The following is a 20,225-nucleotide window of genomic DNA, read 5'->3' as shown; positions in this document are numbered from 1 at the left end:
AGTAGATTTTAGGGTTTTTGGTATGAGAGTTCAAGAAGCAAGATGGAAGGGACTGGGTGTGTCCAGCCTTTCTCCTTCTTCTTGGCCTCCATCTTCTGCTGTGATGTTGGCACTTACAGATTGGTTTAGAGTAGAAGCTCACTGTCTAACATAGGTGATAGGTATTGGAAAGTAATTGTAGACATTGTATACGTAGTTTTTAGTATAAAGACATAACACCACCCTGGGGGAAAACAGAGTGCCTCAAACCGTCTTGCTGAGCTGACCTCAGCAGAGCAAGAGAAAATTTTTTATAGACAAGAAACAATAAACAACCTTGAGACCAAGAAATGAAGAGCCCTGACTCCTTCTTCAAGCGCCAGGCTAAGAAAAGAGACTTTCCAACTCTTCTCAGAGTCACTCTGACCAGCAGAGACCCTGACACCCACTGTCCTGCTCCACTGGTGTCTCTGAGCTGCCAAGTGCCCTTGCATCCCTGGATCCAGGTGCAGGCTGCTGGGTGTGCCTGAGGAGGGGATGCTGGCTCTGCTCCTGCCCCTCAGACTGTGTGAACCAGGCACAGGTCACACCAAGTGGCTTGCAGGTAAATGCTTTTACAACTCATGATGAACATTGATAATAATTTCTCTTTTTTTTTTTTTTTTTTTTTTTTTTTTTTTTTTTTTTTTTTTGTGACTCCCTTGTGGTTAGAAGATAGGAAATCCAGTGGATTATCTTGTTTATGGATACCTCCCATGCCTCATCTGCACATAACAAATCTGAGACAGAGACAGGGCTTTGCAGCTTTGCAGTGACCAGTGGGAGCCTCTGTGGACGATGAAGGAGCCCCATTGTGTGCCCTCCCCAGGGCTGCTCTGTGCTCCCAGCAGTTCTCTGGGGTTCTGTGCCTGATTGTGAGTGTGGAGGAGGCAGGCAAACTCTAATTAGTCTTCTGAACTGCAGGCAGTGTAAGGGGTGGTTGTTTACAAATGAAAAGATAATTTCTAACTTGGATAAATGGGAATGAAATGGCTGTGACAGGCTGTAATAGCAGTGGAAACTCTGTTGTCACTTGCATTCAACACAAGGTTTAAAATGCATGAGGTGGGTGAATCAGAATGGGGGGGGGAAACAGACTGATGTTTCAGATGTATATTTTCATAATCTTCTCTAATACAAATATTTTTGTCATTTGATCTTGTATTTCCTTAGAGTAGGGATCTGTTTACAAAGCTCTTCCCAGACAAGGATATGGATAGAGAAAAAGAAAAGTTATCCTCTGGCTGAGTTTTCAGCTGTGCTTTTTTGGGGGGGCAGTTTTTTGGTGTGGCATTGAATGTGATTCTTCTGGCCTTTTTTAGGCTTTTCCATTTTATTTTGTTTTTTTTTCAAACTGTCCAGGATTTCAGGATCTGTTTGTGGAAGGGTAGGGGTTACCTACTGGGTTAATAGTGCAGTGTCAGTCTGGCACAGCAGCTTTCTCAGCTGACCTTAGTTGGTTGTCACAGTGCTGTCCCTGTCAAATAATTGTACTCCAGAGATGGTGTCTAGATTGTGCCTAAACTTTGGGAACTTGCAAAATCCTGGGTATGTGTAGTTTCCTGCACTCCTGCAGGAAATTTTGTGGATTTTGCCACTTTCCCTGTCCACAGGAGATGTGGGGCAGCAGCAAGACAATAACTCAGTTTGCAGGGATGTGAAGTGTCTGTGTTGGTAGAGCTTTCTGCATTGCAGGCTTTGATAAAAAGGCAATAAATTCTGGTCTGCAGCTGTAGCTATGGGATTATGCAGGCATTTGTAGCTTTTAGGGGGCCAGTAACCATTCTCTCTCTCCTGGTTTGTTTGTTTGTTTGTTTTTCCTGCAGAGGAGAGCCAGGATTATTTTGAAAATAAGCTGAACTCAGTCCTGCTCTGGGATTTCCATGACTGCCAGCTCGTGCAGTTCAGTGGGCTTTGTGTTACAGTCTGAGGTGATGCTCAGGGAGTTGCTGCCGGATTCAGAGAGGACTACATTCCTCCCATTCACCTTCAAATCTTTTTTTTCCTCTTCCTTTTCTTTTCCCCCCCAGTCATCCTCCAGAAGCTAACAGGACTCCAACAAGTCACTAAGGGGAGAATCAAGTTCCCCAGCTCTTGCTGAGATGAGAACTGGAGTTGCCTGGCTCTTGGTGTATGAGAGGACCTTTTGATTCCTGTCAATTGCTCTAGCTGGAAGGACTTAAAACTGTTTTGTTTTTGTTCTAGGTTAATGGAGACAGCAAGAGAAATGACCAGGGAGTCCTTACCTATCAAATGCCTTGAAGCAGTTATCCTGGGGATGTATCCTTTCTCGTGCCTGTGCCTTTTTCCACTGCAGCTCTGCTGGATGCATTGCCCCTCACAGATGGTGTTTGAGAGGGCTGCAGCCAGAGGTGAGTGCCAGCAGCTTGGGGAGCTGCCCTGGTAGTCATCACCAAGGTGCTGAGTTGCCTGGAATTGTAGGTGCGAGTTGGGATGCTGTGTGCCAGCTCATGCAGGCTTTGCCTCCTGCCCTGCCAATCTGCATAATGTCAGGATCTGACCCAAAGCGCCCAGATAAGTCCCTTTCTGCACAATCCTTGTTTTCTTTGTTAGCATTTCTCTGTTGGTTGTTGTTGGAGCTTGGTAGCACCCGAGGAGGTGGGTTCTGTTCTGTGTTTGTCTGATGTTGAGCTTTTGTCTCTGAACCTGCAGCTGTGCTTTGTGCAGAAACATGTGTGTGTTACAGTTAAACATTGGAGCTTCCCCTTCACATAATGCTTGCTTCCCACTCACTCTTCAGTCATTTAGACACTGATTGCTTCTCCACCCACTGGTGCTGTCACTGATAAATCAGCCTGCACCATCCTCAAACACTGGAGGAGGGCAAGGCAGGGCTGCAGGAACAGATTGCCAGACACATCTTGTCAGAAATGATCAAGTTTCACTTAAAACAAATCCCAACTGAAAATAAGCCCTGGAGCAAGCCATCTCCTGGGATGTCTCTGCAGTGTTGTGCTGGCTGCTGCTGCCCCCTCCCGTGGGACAGGGAGCTGGCAGAGCCTGGCAGGTGGTGCCTGTGAGAATCCATGGCTGCTGGGGCTGGGAAGGGCATGGGCTGGGCAGTGTGTGCCAGGGATAGGCCTTGGATTGCAGACTGAGAGGTGGCTCTGGCTCACAGGGTTTCCTTGGGAATGCTGACAGGTTCTGCATGAGCTGGAGGGATTGGGGTCCTGGGGGCTTGATGTCAACAAGAGACTCAAACCCCCTTCAAAGCCCTTCCAGAAGGAGAAATCATAGAATTATAGAATATCCTGAGTTGGAAGGGACCCACAAAAACCATGGATGTTCAGGCCCTGTGTTGTCCAAATGCTTTTTGAACTCTGTCAGGCTGCCTGGTGCTGTGACCACTTCCATGGGGAGCCTGTTCCAGTGCCCAGCCACCCTCTGGGTGAAGAACCCTTCCTTAATATCCAACCTAACCCTGACACAGCTTCAGGCCATTCCCTTGGTCCTGTCACTGGCACCACAGAGCACAGACCAGTGCCTGCCCCTGCTCTTCCCCTCAGGATGAAGGTGTGACTGCAGTGAGGTCTCCCCTCAGTCTCCTCCAAGCTGGGCAAGCCAGGTGACCTCAGCCACTCCTTGTATGGCTTCCCCCCGAGGACCATCTTCATTGCCCCCTTTGGGATGCTCTCTAATAGATTTATATATTTTTTATGTTGTGGCACCCAGAACTGCCCCAGCACCAGAGGTGAGGCTGCCCCAGGGCAGAGCAGAGCAGGACAATCCCCTCCCTTGCCTGGCTGGCCATGCTGTGCCTGATGCCCCCCAGGACATGGCTGGCTCTCCTGGCCGACAGGGCACTGCTGGCTCATGTTCCCTCTCTGTGGTGCTGTTCTCCAGCCTCTCATTCCCCAGTCTGTCCACACAACTGGGTGTGCCCTGTCCCAGATGCAGAATCTGGCACTTCCCTTGGTAAACTTCATAGGTTGGTGGTCACCCAGCTTTCCATTTTGTCAAGATCTGTCTGCAGGACCTTTCTGCCCTTGAGGGAGTCAGCAGCTCTTCCCAATTTTGTGTCATCAGCACATTTACCAAGCATACCTTTGAGTCTTGCATCCAAGTAATTTGTGAAGATGTTGTACTGGCCTTAAAAATGGAGCCCTGTTGAAGCCCACTAGTGAGTGGCTGCCAGCCTGGTGTGACCCCATTTGCTGTAAGCCTTGTGTGTGACCCATGAGCCTGTTCCTTACCCATTGTGTTCTGTATTTCTCTAGCTGTATGCTGGATGTTTTGTCCAGGAGAATACTGGGAGTAACAATATTGAAAGCTTTCCTGAAGCCCAAAAAGTTTATATTAACTCATTTCTCTTGAAGTGATGTCAGTGGATCTGTTATACTTGCCCTAGTGTCAGGATTGTGTTCCAAACTATTGGAATGGGGGCAATAATCCCCAGGTGGAGTTGATGCTGCTCTGTAAGTCTGTATTTCTAGCAGTGAACTGATTATTCCACACATCACAGGAGCAAAGGGTGATTAATGGCCTATGGATAACCATGATAATCTGAAAGTGTTGTTGCTGGTTTTTTGCTTGCCTCAAGCCTGACTTACGGGTTCAGTTTGGTGTTTTCGGCATTGGTTTTTTTTTTTTTTGAGAAGTGAAGGAAGCAAAATAGTCAAAAGCTGTATTTTATACAATTTATTGTCATTTGAAGTTTCTTCAGACTTAAGATGTGTACGAATATTTCTGTCTCTAGATGCTAATTAAAAAACTCCAAACTTAGGGCAAACTTTTTTTTTAAATTTAGAAGGTTTAACCAGAGGAGTGTATGGGACAGGCTTGTCTTGCTAGGACTTCTGCATCCAGTCTTGGAAGTCTCTGTCTGAGAGCAGGGACTGTCTGCTGGCTGGTGGTGCAGTAACAGAAGCATGTAGGTTTACAAGATTCATGCACTATAAACCCCAGGTATTTTGCTTGAGATGTGGGTACACAAAGAGTGTAGCAGTGGTGAGGGGATGGGCCCCCTGAATTTGTGTGTCTGGGAAGTGGCTGGAACAGAGCCTGTGCCAGTATGGAACCCTGCAGTCCTGTGATGCACGTGCAGCATGAGGGGTTTTGGGGGGCATCTTTGGCATGACAGGTCACAGACATATTTTATGAAAAGTCCTTTTGCTAGGATTTTTTCTCCTGAGAGGCCTCAGAAAGGAAATGTAAACATTGATTATCTGCTGCTGTGGAATGCAACAGGTGCATCTTTGATTGGTCTCATGTGATTGTTTTTAATTAATGGCCAATCACAGTCCAACTGTCTCAGACTGGAGAAAAAATGCTACCGAAAGGATTTTTCATAAAATACATGTGTGACAGGGAAGTTTGCTGTTTTTTGGCAGCCATGAGATTTTGATGTTCAGCATTGCCCTCTGGATGCAGCCATGGTGAGGCCAGCTCCAAGGTCAGGTCCTTTCCAGTGAAGATGTGCTTACCCTCTCCTGAGTTCCCAGCCAGTGCCTTCACACAGGCCTCAGCTGAGCAGCCCTGTGTGTGTGTGAACCTCTGGTTCCATTCCATGTGTCTGGAAGTGAGGTCCTGCTGTAATTTGTGTGCTGGCAGGCCCTGGGTGTTGCTTGGATACTGGAAAAGCTCAGCCCACTGAGCGACCCTCGGCGTGAGCCTTCCTTCAAAGGCCGCCTGGCGCAGAGCGGCTTAGCGAGATGTCGCTTTCATGGAGCTGCTCGCTGGCTTTTTTTAAAATTGCCTTTTGCTGTGTGACTTCTAATAAAATGCTTCTATAATCCCTCTTGGTGCAGAATTAAGTTTTGCATAATTGCCTGTGCACTTGATCTTGGAGCGTTTTTATAGGGCACTGAGGTACCCTGTCTGCACACACCAAGGAAGCAGCTGCTCTGAGATGACTGAAAGCTCAAGCAGATCTTCCTGTATTATTTTGCAGCAGTCTGCACAACTCTTTTTCTCTGTGTAGCTGTCTGAACTGGGTTCATATCTCTGCTTATATGATCTGCTTGTCAGAGCCTAACCAGAAGCATTCCTCATGCTGTCTTCCCCAGGGCATTGCTCAGTTCAGCTGTAAATCAGCTGAGTAATGGTGCGTTCAGCCCACTCTTTCTGAGCAAAGATCCAATTGATTTGAGCTCATGAAAGGGAATAGTAAACCAGAAAGTGCCAAGGGAATTTTATCTGTGCTGCATTCACTTTATTAAAACATGGAGAGCAGAATATCAGAGAAGGAGAAGGAAACTGCACACTGCATTCCTCCTCGGGGAGTCTTGCAGAGTGTGTCCACATTGGCTGAGCATAAATCACAGAAATCACATCAATCACTCCCATTGCCTTCAGCACCTTCTCCCAGTTCATGTGAGGTAACACTCAGACCCACACAGGGTATTAGAGCCCCTGGCCAATAATATCATTAAACAAGGAAGAGAAGAGCAAAAGTATCTCAGGAGTGAGAAATCATTCAGTAGCTTCTGCAGTGTTCCTTCTGTGGATGCAGTCTGTGGATGGTGTTTATCACCACTGGAGGCCTGGGTCCATCCATCTCCTCCAGGCCAGCAGGTACATCCCTGGGCTGGAAGTGAGGGATTTCAGTAAGGGGGAGAATTTATTGCAGTCATTGCAGGATATTGATGTCTGTGTAGTGCTCCTCTTTGCCTCCTGCATGCTTGTCTACAGCTTGACCCACTTGCTAACTGAAATATGGGAAAGAAAGATGGTGCTGAATGTCTGCAGCCCCTGTGGTGGCTGTGAAGAGCTTGGAGAGAGCTTTTAATTGCTTACATTGTCATGGTCTAATCTTTAGGTAGTCCCTCCTCTGACTGTAGCCAGGCACTGCAGAGCAGGTTTCTCAGTCTAAGGGATGTCACCCTGGCAGTCCTGCTTGGGGAAGCTGAACCAGCTGCTTGAGCCTTTCCTACATGGACCCTGGAGCTGCCAGGGGGAACTCTGGGCCCTCTGTAGACAGCATCCAGCTGTGGGCTCAGTAGCGCTCTACCTCACAGTAAGCAATCCCAAGCCCATGGGAAATGCTATCTGACTCCAGCTGGAAACCTCTCTGAGAGTTTATTGCTGGTGGTTGGGGGTCCTCTGAGCAGTTGCTTGGAAAACCAATTCTTCTGGTTTTACTGAAGCCTTATTGATGGTTTTGAGATTTATTTTCCTCCTGCTCCACATGCTGCTCTGTGCTAGCAGCTTCAGCATTGCCAAGACCTAGAGCTGCTCCCTTCTCCCCAGCCTGCTGCCATCCCTCCAGCTCACTGCTGCTCAGTGGCACTTGCTCATGGCCCCAGCCCTTGGGAGTGGCAGGAGAGGGGGCAGCCAGGCACCCTGTAGTTTTCTGTGCTCATCTTGACCAGACTTCAGCAAAAACACCCTTGCTGGGCTCTTGAGGCATGAAGCACTGCCCCTTTTCAGGGCTGGATTCCAGCACTTGCTCTTGTTAAACCTTGTGTGGTTTGTGGTTGCCCATCTCTCCAATTTGCTGAGGTCTCTCTGCAGCACCTTTCTGCCCTTGAAGGAGTCAACAGCTCTTCTCAGTTTAGTGCTGTCCCCAAACTTCCTTTGAGTTCTGTGTCCATGTTATAATGAAGATGTTGAAGAGTCCTGGGCTGAGGATGGAGCCCTGCAGAGCCCCTCTGGTGACTGGACTCTGGGCTGATGTTACCAGTTCTCCAGGACTCTCTTGTGCCTGAGCTGTGATCTTCTTGTGCTTCAGTTTCTGCCCCGTTGCCTCTTGTCCTGTTGGTTGGCACCACTGAGAAGAGCCCAGCTCCATCATCTTGACTGTCATGGAGACCCAGGATTAGGAGGCCACTGAGCTTTGCTGCAGCTGCTTTTGCCCTCTCCTGCTCTGCACTGCTTCTCTATTGTGACATGTAATTCACTCCCTGACTCTGGATCTGCAGTCACAGTCCCAGCTCAGAAGTGTGATTACAGCTGCAGCATTGCTGTGTGCTTGCCTTTTGTTTGCCACAATACAGCTCTCCTTGGGCAGAGCAGAAAGGAAAGCTGTAATAATGATGCAGGGACAGAGGGGAAGATCTGACGTGCCTTTCCAGCCCATTTGCTGTGTATTTCATCTCGGGTGGGGACTCTCATTAACCAGTCCCTCAGCAGAAGCAACCCATACCTAAAGGTTAATTTCCACAGCAGTTGTTGCTGGGTTGTTTGATGGTGGGTAATTTCTGCCCTCAAAAGATTCTTTTACTCCTACTAAGTATTTAACGAGATTAAATTGCAACTTCTCTGAGCCCTTGTGGCAGAAGTGTGTATGTGTGGCAGGTGGCCACCAAAGCTTTGTATGGACTTAACAGAAAGGCACTTGGGGAGCAGAGTGAAAACCCTTTCATAATGAGGGGGGAAAATAGTGGTGGTGTTTGAAAGCTTCCTAGGTGTTAATAAAAGGTAGTGCTTTTTCAGTTACACAGAATGATAAATACAATGGGCTTTTGCAGGAATCAGTCTGTAGGACACAAATGATTGTAACATGACTTTGATGTACACAGGATGCACCTTTTAAGGACCAAAGCAAGGTGACCTTTTAAATGAGGTGAGTGTGTGCTGAGTTTTCCAGTTGACATAATGGCGCTGGGCCCCATTCTGTCCTTGCAGTGTATTTATAATCTTTAATTATAAATCTGGTAGTGGGGTGAAGGTATTTTTCTTGGAGAAGCTAGTCCTAAGGCAGCAGTGATCCAGTGAGACCGTCTAAGGCAAACAGAGCTGTTTCTGTTCTGTGTGGGTGATGTTGGGGTGGGCATTGATGCTGCAGGGTGTCTGTGTTTGGTGGCAGTGGGGCAGGAGGTGGGTGCACGTGGCCTTGCCTGGGTGACAGATGTGTGTGGCAGAGAGGTCTGTGCTCTGCTGTGCACAGTCTTCCAGACTCGTGGTCATATAGCCAGCATGAGCTGAGCCCACAGTGTTGTCTGTTCCTTTACCCTCTAATATGTTTTCTCCAGGCTGCTGAAGCTGATGACATCTAGCACTGAATACAGCTAAACATGTTGACATGGAACTGAAAATCTTCCCTGTAGCTGTTCCAAAAGTTCTGAGTCAATGTGGTTTTTTTGTCTGACTTTTTTTTGTTTGTTTGTGAAACTCCTTGCTCTTGACTTCAGATTCTGGGCAGTTCATGGACCTCTTATTGGTTGGTTTGTGCATTTACCCAGAATCCAAAAGTTTGAATTTGTGAAATTCAACAAACACTGGGTGAAGTATCCCCCTGAGAAAATGGTTTAGAGAGAGATGAGAGCCACTGGATGCTTTTCATGCAACCCTATAGAAAGAAGAGGTGAAATGTGGGGTGCAGGCAGGGGTCAGCATCCCAGGGAGTCACACTGGTGGTGAGGTGGTGGCATGTCAAGCTGGGCCGAACCCAGAACAGAGTGCAAATTTTGTTTTACAGTCTTGATACAAAGGCTTTTTTGTGCTCTGTTTCCCAGCAGCTGTCTGGCAGCCGTGCTGTGCAGGCAGGGCAGGAAGGCTGGTCACAGTAACATCCCAGGATCTCTCAGCTGTGTGGTGGCTCTTGTTTCACTGCTGTTAAATACCTCCTTTTTGGGCATGAGGCATGGAGAAGAGGGGATGCTGGTGATGCCCAGAGCAGAATCCTGGACAAATCAGGTTCCTGCAGCTTCAGTGGGAACTGAGCCCACTCCTCCATCTGTCAAGATGCCCTGACACTATCCTGGCAGTGCTGCCTTTTGGGTGGGGTATTTTGTAGTGGCAGCACCATGACCAGCTGACTCAAGGGATGGCTCCAGGGTCCCAGCAGGTGCCTCTGGCTGGAGTAGCCCCAGGCTGGAGCGTTTTGCTGCAGCCTTTTCTGGTCATCCCTGCTCCATCCCCAGGCGTGGGTGGGGGCCTCAGCTGTGGAGGGGAAGGCACCTGCTGTCCCAGGGCCAGGTGCCAGCATGTGGAGCCCGGCTGAGTTTCAGCTGTCCCAGGATTAGCAGCAGGGAGCTGCGTGCGACGTAGGTGCTGACGCAGAGCTGCTTGTGAGGGATTCTCAGCCTGTCCTCTCCCTGGCACGGGCCAGCAGCCTCCCTGGAGGTGACCTGCTCCCCTCCATGTAGCTCCCCTCTGAGCTCACACATTGCACTGGCACAGAGCTTGGTCCTGGCCTCTGCACATGGTGCCTTTGAAATGGTCAGTCCGTGATTCCAGGGACAGGGTTTGCTTTTTAAGAGTGTTTCTGACCATACCTCTGTGCTTATCTAATTAATTATTCATCTTGGACCTTTCCTTTGGTTCCTCTCAGCAAGGTTACAAGGGTAACATGCTGAAACACTCTGTATGAGGAGTGCAATGTCATTGGCCAGTTTACAGAAAGAAAGACAGACTGTCATCTTGGCGAGGAATAAATCCAAATTTCTTGATACTATTTGAAGACATGAGAAAATGAGGCTCAGTAAACTAAGTTGTATCAAACCCTCCAGAAAGGGAGGTAAACACTTTTCCCTTTGGAAGTGTGGGAGTTTGATGTAGGTATCAAATGGGGAGCTTCCCCAGATCTAGGGAGGGTGGTCTGTCTTTGGTCGTGCTGACCTGAACAGTGTTGTGGTTTTATCTTTTTCCTCAGTGTGAATAAGAGTCATTTGTTTTCCAAGCAGTGAAATGGGCTTTGGCAGCATTGGCTGTATCTGGGCACAGAGATGAATGTGAGATGAATGAATTCTCACACAGTGAGAATAAGTTTGTTTACAGGAAAGCGCTTTGCCTGGCAGTTAGAAACCCCAAACCTGCTGAAGAAGTCTCCCAGGTGTAATTGTAGCTGCTGCTCTCCCAGCACCGTTGTTGCCTTGATGCAGTGCACCCCAGCTACTTAACCAACGGGCAGCCCTCGGTGGAGCGATTCCCCATCAGCTTTAAAACCCACTTCTCAGGGAACTATTTCCATCACGTGGTGCTTGGCATTTACTGCAATGGCCGCTACGGCTCGCTGGGCATGAGCAGGCGCTCGGATCTCATGGACAAACCTCTCACGTACCGGACTCTGAGCGACCTCATCTTCGAATTCGAAGACTCCTATAAAAAGTACTTGCATTCGGTGAAAAAAGTGAAAATCGGCTTGTACGTGCCGCACGAGCCGCACAGCTTCCAGCCCATCGAGTGGAAACAGCTGGTCCTCAACGTCTCCAAGATGATGCGCACGGACGTCAGGAAGGAGCTGGAGAAGTTTGCCAGGGATATGAGGATGAAGGTAGGTCCGTGCACCTGGATGTTGGGCTCAGGAGGCAGCTGTGCCTTGTCCCATCCTGCATCCTTGTCCCCCTTGTCCCTTGCTGTGTGTCAGCCTGAGATCATGCAGGTGTGCTGAGGGGGTGCTTGCATCTCTCTTTTTGGTGTGCTTTCAAGCCCTTACAGCTATTTAGTTGAAGGATCTCCCCTTTAGCCTGGGAAACACTTGAACCCATACTTGTCCCTGGCTGTCAGGGAGCTGCTGCCCAGTTTGCTTTCCTCAATGACTCCAGAAGAAGGTGATTGGGAAGAATCAGCTTAGCTGGGGCTGGAACTGCTGGGAAGAGTGGCCTGGTTGCAGGTAGGGGGTCTGTGTTTTCCACCTGACCTGCAGGAGGTATCATGGGAAATCTGTGCCAGTAGTTGCCTCTTATAAATGGTGTTCAATTTGTGTTGAATCGGGGCTGGGTTCTTTTAATTATAACACTTGCAGGACATCCCAGAGGGCTGATGTCTACTACTCTCAGCTAAATCACAGAGTAGGTTATGTGGGACAGGCAAGTAAAGCAACTCCCTGATAGACTTCCCTGCTGGCTGGTTGGACTGAAGAGCTCATTGGGAAACAATGGGGAGACAAGGCAGGCTGCCAGGGGCCTGCAGGGTTTGGCTGCCCTTGGGCATGAGGGGTGTCCCTGACCGTGCCTCTGAGCCTGGCGTGGGCCAGGAGCTCTTTGTGGTCGTGGTGGAAGCAGATTTGGTGCCTGTCCAGCTGGCTGCCAGCAGCGAGAGCAGAGCAGGTGTGTTGCTAAGAATGGCTCTGGCTCTTGTGCAGAGGTATGTGGCATGGTGTCCAAGTTATTCTGGGTTCTCTCCCCTTCCCCACTAAAGGACGGCTCCTACGTGGCAGCCACGTGCCTTTTTGGCTGGGGCACCTGCCCCTTGCCCTGACCTTGGGGTGAGCCCTGCCAGTGGCATCGATGTTCTGCTGCCATCTCCCCTGCCCTGCCAAGGAGTTTTGAGGGCCACCTTGTACCATGCTTAAGCATATGGGCCTGATTACTGATGTAACCTCAAAACCCCTTACCCAAATGTAAGTTTGGGTTTTTTTGTCCTTCTCTATTCATGTGCTTTTAATGCTGTCCAGAGAGAGCAAACAGGCTTGAGTTGAAGAAGTCCACAGGGGTGGATGACTGACTGAATTTTCTACTGTTTTTGATAGAGGGCCCAGCTCTCTGTGTGCACTGAGCTGTGACACTGGGTCTTGTCCCACTGAGTGCCTCGGGGCCAGGACCACAGCCCTGAACCCTTGAAGGCTGAAAGCCCTGCATCTGATCTTTCCCTCGAGTTATTACAGAATTCAGAGGGCTTCCATTGTGAGTGGGCTGGGTTTGGAGGATCAGGTCTTTAAAGCTGTCCAGAGTGTGAGTGTAATGCTGATTGCCCTCTGATGTTGGAGGGCCTGGAGGATGGGGACCTACTGAAAAGCCTCACTGTCAGAGTTCAGCTGCCAGCCTGAGAGATGGTCACCTCTGTTTGCTGAGAGAAAAGCTGAGAGGGTGATTTGGCTGCCTGAGTTTCTTTCAGCTGAGGCTCAAAGCCATTTTTCTTATCTCTTGCTGTTGCCAGCTCTGAAGAAAGCTGTGGATGAGACAGTATTCAGCTGGGAATTGAACTGGTGACACCAACTAATTCTTGCAGGGGGCCCCTGAACAGCTATCACATGATAACAGCTTTGAGTTCCTCTTAACCTGGGCAGGATTTGAATAAGCCCCAAGGGACTGAAGGCTCTTTGTGTGCCATCCCTGCTACTGTATGAGGCCCTTTATTTTAAATTTTTATTTGCAGTGAATCATTGCCTTTATTGAAGGCACTTCCTTCCCTCCCCCATCTCCCACAGATTCTGAAGCCGTCCAGTGCCCATTCTCCGATGAAGGAGAGGCCCCGGGGAAAGTCGCTGTCGCCGCGCCGGAGGCAGGGCAGCCCTCAGAGACGGGCCTGCAGGAGGGACAAGTCGTGAGTATCCCTGCCACCATCCCTGCTGGCACAGGGGAGGCTGCTGCTGGTACTTTGCTGTACACAACTTCTGTGCTCACTGGCACAAACTGCACCAGGTGCCTTTGGTAGCAGAGGGGCTCCAGGAGCTGCTGGCACTGCTGATGTCCTGGCATTGCTTCCAGTGCTTCCTGCTGCCTGGTGGCCCCTCCATGCAGGGTCCTTGCACTGTGCAGCTTACAGAGACAGGGGAAATGTACACTTGTCTTTCCAAAGTGACAACATCACTTGAATTGTATTCTTTGATTTTAATCACCTCAGAAAAACCCCAGGCCTCTTTCCATGTGTGTCGTAGCCAGGAGTTGTTCTTCAGCTGTGTGGGGAAGGATGGATGCAATACCTCTAAATGGATAAAACTGTGCTTCCAGATCCACAGGCCTTTTACAGGCACTGGCAATTCAGACTCCCCTACCTTAGATGTGGAAGAGCTGAGTGCTAGCTGTGGTGCTCCATGCCAGGAAGCTGACAACTGTGAAAGCCTATACGTAACCCAGATTAGTCACATATTTATGATCATTGCTTTTTAAATAGACTCCCAGACTACTGTCTCAGCACTTATTTATTTATTTTAAAGCACCTAACAAAGACATTAGACTAATCTTCTAAAGATAACTTCAAGATACGTTAGTAGCAGATGATTTCACAGCAAGCTTTTATTTTTACACGTTCATTCACACGCAATCCACGATGCTGTGCTTTGGGCTTCGTCACTGAGAGCTCCTTGTTTAGTGCATAGATAATTATAGTTGTGATGGGCTCAGCTGCTTCAGGCTTCTCCTCCTAGATTCTCTTTGGGGAACAGTTTCATTTTTGAGTTTCTGATAGTGCTTCTGAGTTGCTGGAGTGGATCAAGTATTTCTGGAGAGGAATGAGTGTCACTGGGCTTGGAGACTCTCCAGTTGAGGTGGTTTCCTGAAAAAGCTGCTGGGCATGTGGCTGCTCTGCAGTGACTGATCTCTCCTTGGCAGCTTTGCTTTTCCAGGACAGAAAGGCAGGGAGTGTACAGGTGGCCTTGCAGTGGCTTCAGCACCTGTTACTTGCTCAGTGGTTCTGCTCTGTTGCTCTGCATCAAGAGCAAATTATATGTAACTCTGAAATAAACCCTGGGTCACCCTGACAGAAGATGTAAGACTCAGACACAGTGTGATGAGCTGTGAGCCCTGAAGGGGGAATGGCATCCCCAGGTCAGGGATGAGCTGAATGACAAATCTCAACACATGCAGCGGTTGACGTAAGGTGAGAAATAAAGGGGAGAAATAGGGTATTCTCTTCTCCATATTGGTGAATCTCTGAGAACCTGATGGAGTGAGAGGCCTTTGTGTTACACACAGAATAGGAAAGAGTCAGGTCGGCTAGGCTTTGGGCTGGGATCCAAGCTAAAGAATGGCTGTGCTTATCAACACTGTTTTGTTTCTTTGTGGATCTCTTACTCACATGCTGTAATTACAGCTTTCTTGAGCTGGCTGGGGAGGGGGAGAGAAGCCTTTTGCTCCAGTGTGAGCTGGCAGGGGCAGAATAACACATTCATTTGAAAGGCTTCACCTGCTGATGACAAGCTGTTATTACAGCTTGGGTTTTTTCAACAGTAAAATTATATGGGCCTGCTGGGAGAAATCTCCCACTGAAGGATATGGAGTGTGAACTAGAGTATCTTGGATGGATTGTTTCTGAAGGACAAAGGATGAAACTGTGCCTAAGGACGGAAGAGGATTTCACAGACACAAACATTTAACTTCTCATCCTTCCCCCTTCAGCTTTGTTAGGTAAATGTTAGTGGTGGCTGCCAGCAAGCCCAGGATAGCTTTTCAGCCTGCAAGTGCAGCTGCAAGGCATGTGGGGCACATTGCAGGGCAGGTGGCAGTGCAGTACCCAGTGCATGCCTGCTAGGAGGCTGGTGTGTAGGCAAATTGCAGCTTATTAACTGAGCTGTGAGCAGTCCCTGTGCTCTTAGCCCACAGCTGGTGTGATCCTGCATGGATACAGAGCATTAGATAGGGCAGTGTCAATCTCTCTGGTGAGTCTGAAGCTTTACCGTGTCCACTTGCCCATCCTCTGAAGTCCCAAAGCAGCAGGGTGCAGTAAATTGCATTCCTGTGCTGGAACAGGCAGTGAAGAGTTTCATCCTCACTAGGAGCTCCTGGAGCTGGAGGGGTTTGGGAGAGTTGCTCTGAGTTTGGAAGGGAGGGTCATGCAGTAGTCTGGAGAATCTCTGCTCCTAAATGTGAGCTCACCAGATCCATTTCCTTTCAATTTCATGTTGAGCCTTAACATGCATGCTCTGTGAATGGCTGGCAACACTGGCCTTGTGTGCTTCCAGCCCAGTGTAGCTGCTGAAAGGGAAGTTCTGCTAGTCTGTTTTATCAGGGTGTGCAAGGGGGCAGGAGTACATCAGGATGTATCAAATCAGGCAGCTCAGGTGCAGAGAGCTCATGAATGCTGTGTGCCCAGCAGCTGGGCACAGCTTGCTCACCTGCTTGTGGTCAGGGTGCCTTGGACAGGAGGTGTGATCTGATGGGCCAGTAAAGCAGAGGCCCCTGGCCTCAGAGGGCATGTCTGGCATAGTCATGTGGCACCAAGGAGAATGGGATCTGTGGTGCCTCTGGTCCAAGTCTTGTCTTTTCCTGAAACTTATGGAGGACAGTCTGTTTGTAGCTAAAAGCTGCAGACAGTTGTGGATGTGTGGAAATATTCATGTCACCATGGGTGTACAGTGACTCCCCATCCCTCCTGGATAATCAGAGAAGGTACTACCATCCAGGCATGCTTTAATTAAAACCATATTGTGACCCTAAGTAAAGGGAGGGAGAAAAAGGTGTGAAGAGAGTCCCTAAATTGGAATGAAGGGGAAAGGAAGGACACTGGAAGTCTCATACAGTGCATCTCTTGCTGGTCTCTGACTCCTACACAAGCTCTGAGGGATGCAGCTTGTAGCTTGTTTACTGGTTAGTCAAATCCCATCTGCTCTGAAGGAATAATGAGGAAAAATGCAAACTATCTTACAGTGATTTGTTGTAAGTGTGATCCCTTCCTGCAAATAAGAGAGACCAGTGAAGACTTCTTCTCTTTTGTGAATTACTTAAATTGAGACAAACACAAGGCATGGTGCAGGGCAGTACTGCAGTGAGGATGGTGAAGTTATTATGAAAGGTGCTTAGATAAATGGCAAAGCAACAGGTTTCATTCAATGTGCCACTAGGCAGAAGGGCATTAGATGCCTCAAACGCTGTCCAGATTCTCAGCAGGCATCTGGTGTTAACTCTTAAAAAAAAAAAAAATCCTTGTTGAATTGAGCAATTAAAAATATTTCAGAGGCTCTGTTGCACACATGCATGTGTGAGCTATACACTCTCAGTTCTTGGGGCTGCAGCAGTACAGCTCTTCCCTGTGTGTGCCCAGCAGTGTGCCACAGCCAGGGCTGGGCTTTCCCTGGTTTCCAGCCTGCCTGTGGCACTGCTGCCGGCCCTGAGCTGCTCCAGTGGGAATGGGCTGGCAGCCTGCAGCAGGGAGATAAGGGCCAGCCTGGCTGAGCAAACTCAGGGGTCACATCTGCTGCAGAGGGAGCAAAGAGTAATAAGCACACAGAGCTGGAAAGCAGGGCTGAGGAGCTGAAAGCACTGGAGCAGCCTCCCATTGTACTGCTGGGGCTTTAGCTGTGTTTCTGCAGGGAAGCAGACATGCTATGGAGTACTAGAGAAATGTGTGCTTTAAACAATGTATGTCTTCAGAAAAGCAAACACATGGCTTTGTGTGAAAGCAGCCAAGAGCCTGCAATAGATTCTCAGATTAGACACTTCCAGACTATAAATCAGCTGAATAGTTTTGGTTTGACAACTTTGTTGCAGGACCTTTTCCATTGCTTGCTAAAATGAGAGACTGATAGCTCAAGGTTTCCTTTGGTTCAGGCTGTTGGAATACTGAAATGGTCCAACAGCGTCCATGTGTGATTGCTCAGGTGAGTGGTATCAGAGTGCTGGATGCCAGGAGGCTGAAGGGAGTCCACCCTGTGTTTTCTGTTTGGTGGGCTCCAGCCCTTCACACAGAGCCAGCCAAGAGGAGGGGCAGGCTGGGGTTGAGCCAACATGCAGTGCCCGTGTGAGAGACCCTGCCTGTTTGCTCTCAGCTGTTTTGGCTTTGTTCTAAAAGCTGGAGTCCTGCTCCGGGGTGGATGACAGGTGGGGTGTGTCTAGTCTTAGCTACTCATTTAGGGCTCTCTCAAGTCAGGAGGAGGGGGTGCTTCAGGTTCGCATCCTAAATCCCAGGCACAGCTTGTCAGAGGCAACACACAGATAGCTCTATCACAGTAGCTCCTGCAGCAGATTGACCAGGACTGTGTTTAAGATGACAACACTGGCTCTATCCACCGTCCCTGCGGCTGCTGAGCTCTCCCCGGCTGCACGGCCGTGCGGGATCGCTGGTGAGCAGCGCCCTCTTCCCTCCCCTGTGCGCAGGCCGGCGGTGCTGGACAAGAAGGGAGACCTGGCTGCACTCAACGAGGTCGGCTACCAGCTCCGCATCTGACCCGTGCCACGGGCTCCTGAGGGCTTCCCGCTGCTGCCGCTGCACTTTACCTGCACCCCCTCGGAAGGAAAAAGGAATGGGACTGCTTTTTAATTTATGTACTCTCACAATAAAAGTTTGACCTAGATAATAGGGGGTAATTGTTTTTGGTGGCAGTATTTATTTCAATTTACAGAAAAGGCATCGGTGAAGAGAACCTAAAATTAGATTTGCCAGGATATGAGATTTTTTTTTCTCTCCCATCATGTAGCAGGTGACTTCAGTGGTGTGAGTTTCTTCAAATTTAATTTCCCTGTACAAGTGTTAATTGAACTTGGCCTTGTGCTGGGTGGTTGCATTGGAGTAACTAACAAATCATATTCTTAGTATTAAGATGTGCTGGGGTGCAGTGCAATTAAAAAAAATCATATTCACTATTAATCTTTAATTCAGCAATAAAAGCAAGCAGTGAAGAAGTGGCATAAGTTTTTAAAGTATCAGTATTACCTCACTTGACTTAATAGATATGCAAAACCGTCAGTATTATTGTTTTCTAACCGATTTGTACTGTTTCCCAGCATTACTGGGAGTATTAAAACAGCACTGGATGTTTTACTGCCACCTCTGTTGTTATTTTCTGTGCGTTGCCGAAAGATGTTAAGTAATAGTAATATGCAACTGTATTCTTAACACTGACATCTTGTTAGGCAAGATAGAAGGGTTGAGGTTTTTTAAATGATGATAATTGATGAATAATGAATTTTTAAACTTTCATAATTTTTTTTATACTTTTGTCACAAGCTTTTAGTCTTTCTGAACTACACCGCTGAAGCACAAAACATAGAGATTGCTGTTTTGTAGAGACAAGTCAGCTTTTTTCTCATATATGTAGTACCTGGAATAATGGAAAAACTGTGGGAATTGCTAACCTGAGTCTATGTGCTTTTCTCTCCACATATTTATGTGCAAATTTGAACCTTGTCTTTGAAAGGCTGGGCAGTCTCTGATGGTGGTGCCTTGACACCTTGTATTAAATCAGGCATGGCAGGCTGAAGTCAAACCTGCCGTGCTGTGCAGGGAGTTTTCCTGCACATGTTGTAGTAACAACTGCTTAGTCAGACTTGAATAAGGAAGTATGACTGAAATAGATGAAAATCAAGCTTGTCTGCTTCCTCCCTGCTCAGTTGTATTGTTGTAAGACTTGGCTAAGGACCTGTGATGGACAGCAGTGTTCTCAAGTGACGCGGTAAGACTCGCTGGGGTCCACCATTCGACTTGGTGAAGTTCTCTGGAAGCATTTGAGTGCTGCATTCCTGGAATTGTTTCATTAGGTGCCTAAATATAAACTGGATTATTGTACATGTCCAGCCTCTACCCTTTGTGCTGTGCTCATAGATGATGCTGCCACGGGCCTGGTGTACCTCCCCTCCTGGGCACTTACTTTTTTGGGATCTCGATGAAGATAGACGCTGTTACAGACTGACAGTAATGCTTATTCAAATGGAATGATGTAAGCTCCTAGGACACTTCCATCAGCCAGAAAATGAAGGAATATAAAAGGAAAGAATTGCTTGTTCACAGACCTCATTGCTCAAAAAACTGAATTTCACCTGCCTAGGACAGGAAGAGAAAGCCAAGACCCAGCAACCTTCTACAGCCAATGAAAGGCTTTCTACTGATTAAGAGTTCAAAAGCTCTAGAAAAAGAACTTTTCAAAAGTGTGACACCTCTTTATCCAAGTTTACCATATCAATATCAGGAAGGCCTTTCCCATCCCTCTTTCTTTAACTTTTCCACTCCTGTGTTCACAGCAAGGATTTTTTTGCTTAAGGAGTGAAGCTGAAGAGAGGGAAATACTCTTTTGGTAGAAATTCTTGTGTAATTTGACATCAGCTGCAGAGTTTTGGTTTCAAACTTTGTGCTGCCCAGTGTCTTGTGACCTAAATAATTTTTTTAATGACTTCTCATGGATAAAATGATGTCAAAAAACTTGATCAGCTGTATCCTATAGCACAATGTTACCTGATATGTTGCAACTTTTTTCTATGAAACCATGGTTTACTTCAGCTCAAATAATGGTTGTAATATAGTTTCTACCCTTGTCCAGCACACTTTATTTTCTCTTAACTGATACTGAAGCTTTTTAATGCTGTAGAGGTGTGTTGACAAATTGCTCTTGATCCTTGTTTAAAATTCTGCTGAAATATTCTCTTGAAACTTGCTTATGATGGCATTTGTCTTAAGTGTGGTTCAAGTGACAGCAAAGTGGTCAAATAGTATAGAAAAACATGCATGACTTTTTGGGCTTTTTCTCATCTCTTGTATATGCACAGCATGAAACTTCAATAAAAGTATCATGATAGTCTTTTTCTATGACTTATGTGTGGTTTCTTTTTTGTTTTTGCTCTTAGCAAGGGTTGCTACAACTGAACAATGTTTTTACCTGTAATGTGGGTGTACCCAGAAATTTGTTGCCTCTAAGTATGCTGGCATCTATGAGGTTA

General features: G+C 47.8%; 1 protein-coding gene across 1 annotated transcript in view; it reads left to right on the top strand.

Annotated features, from left to right (window-relative positions):
* The window catches only part of VASH2 (vasohibin 2), a 34,785-nt gene extending 14,688 nt beyond the window's left edge, over window positions 1-20,097 (top strand). The window contains exons 4-7 of the mRNA XM_058021529.1: window positions 2,224-2,298; window positions 10,813-11,194; window positions 13,070-13,185; window positions 17,673-20,097. Of these exons, the coding sequence (XP_057877512.1) occupies window positions 2,224-2,298; window positions 10,813-11,194; window positions 13,070-13,185; window positions 17,673-17,742 (643 nt within the window). The 3' untranslated portion in view covers window positions 17,743-20,097. The remainder of the gene's footprint in view (window positions 1-2,223; window positions 2,299-10,812; window positions 11,195-13,069; window positions 13,186-17,672) is intronic.
* The last annotated feature ends 128 nt before the right edge of the window (window positions 20,098-20,225 follow it).

This window comes from Melospiza georgiana, chromosome 3, assembly GCF_028018845.1.
Source record: "Melospiza georgiana isolate bMelGeo1 chromosome 3, bMelGeo1.pri, whole genome shotgun sequence".
NCBI classification, from domain to species: Eukaryota; Metazoa; Chordata; class Aves; order Passeriformes; family Passerellidae; genus Melospiza; species Melospiza georgiana.
Note: the sequence above shows the minus strand (reverse complement) of the source record. Positions and strands in the feature narration are given on the sequence as shown.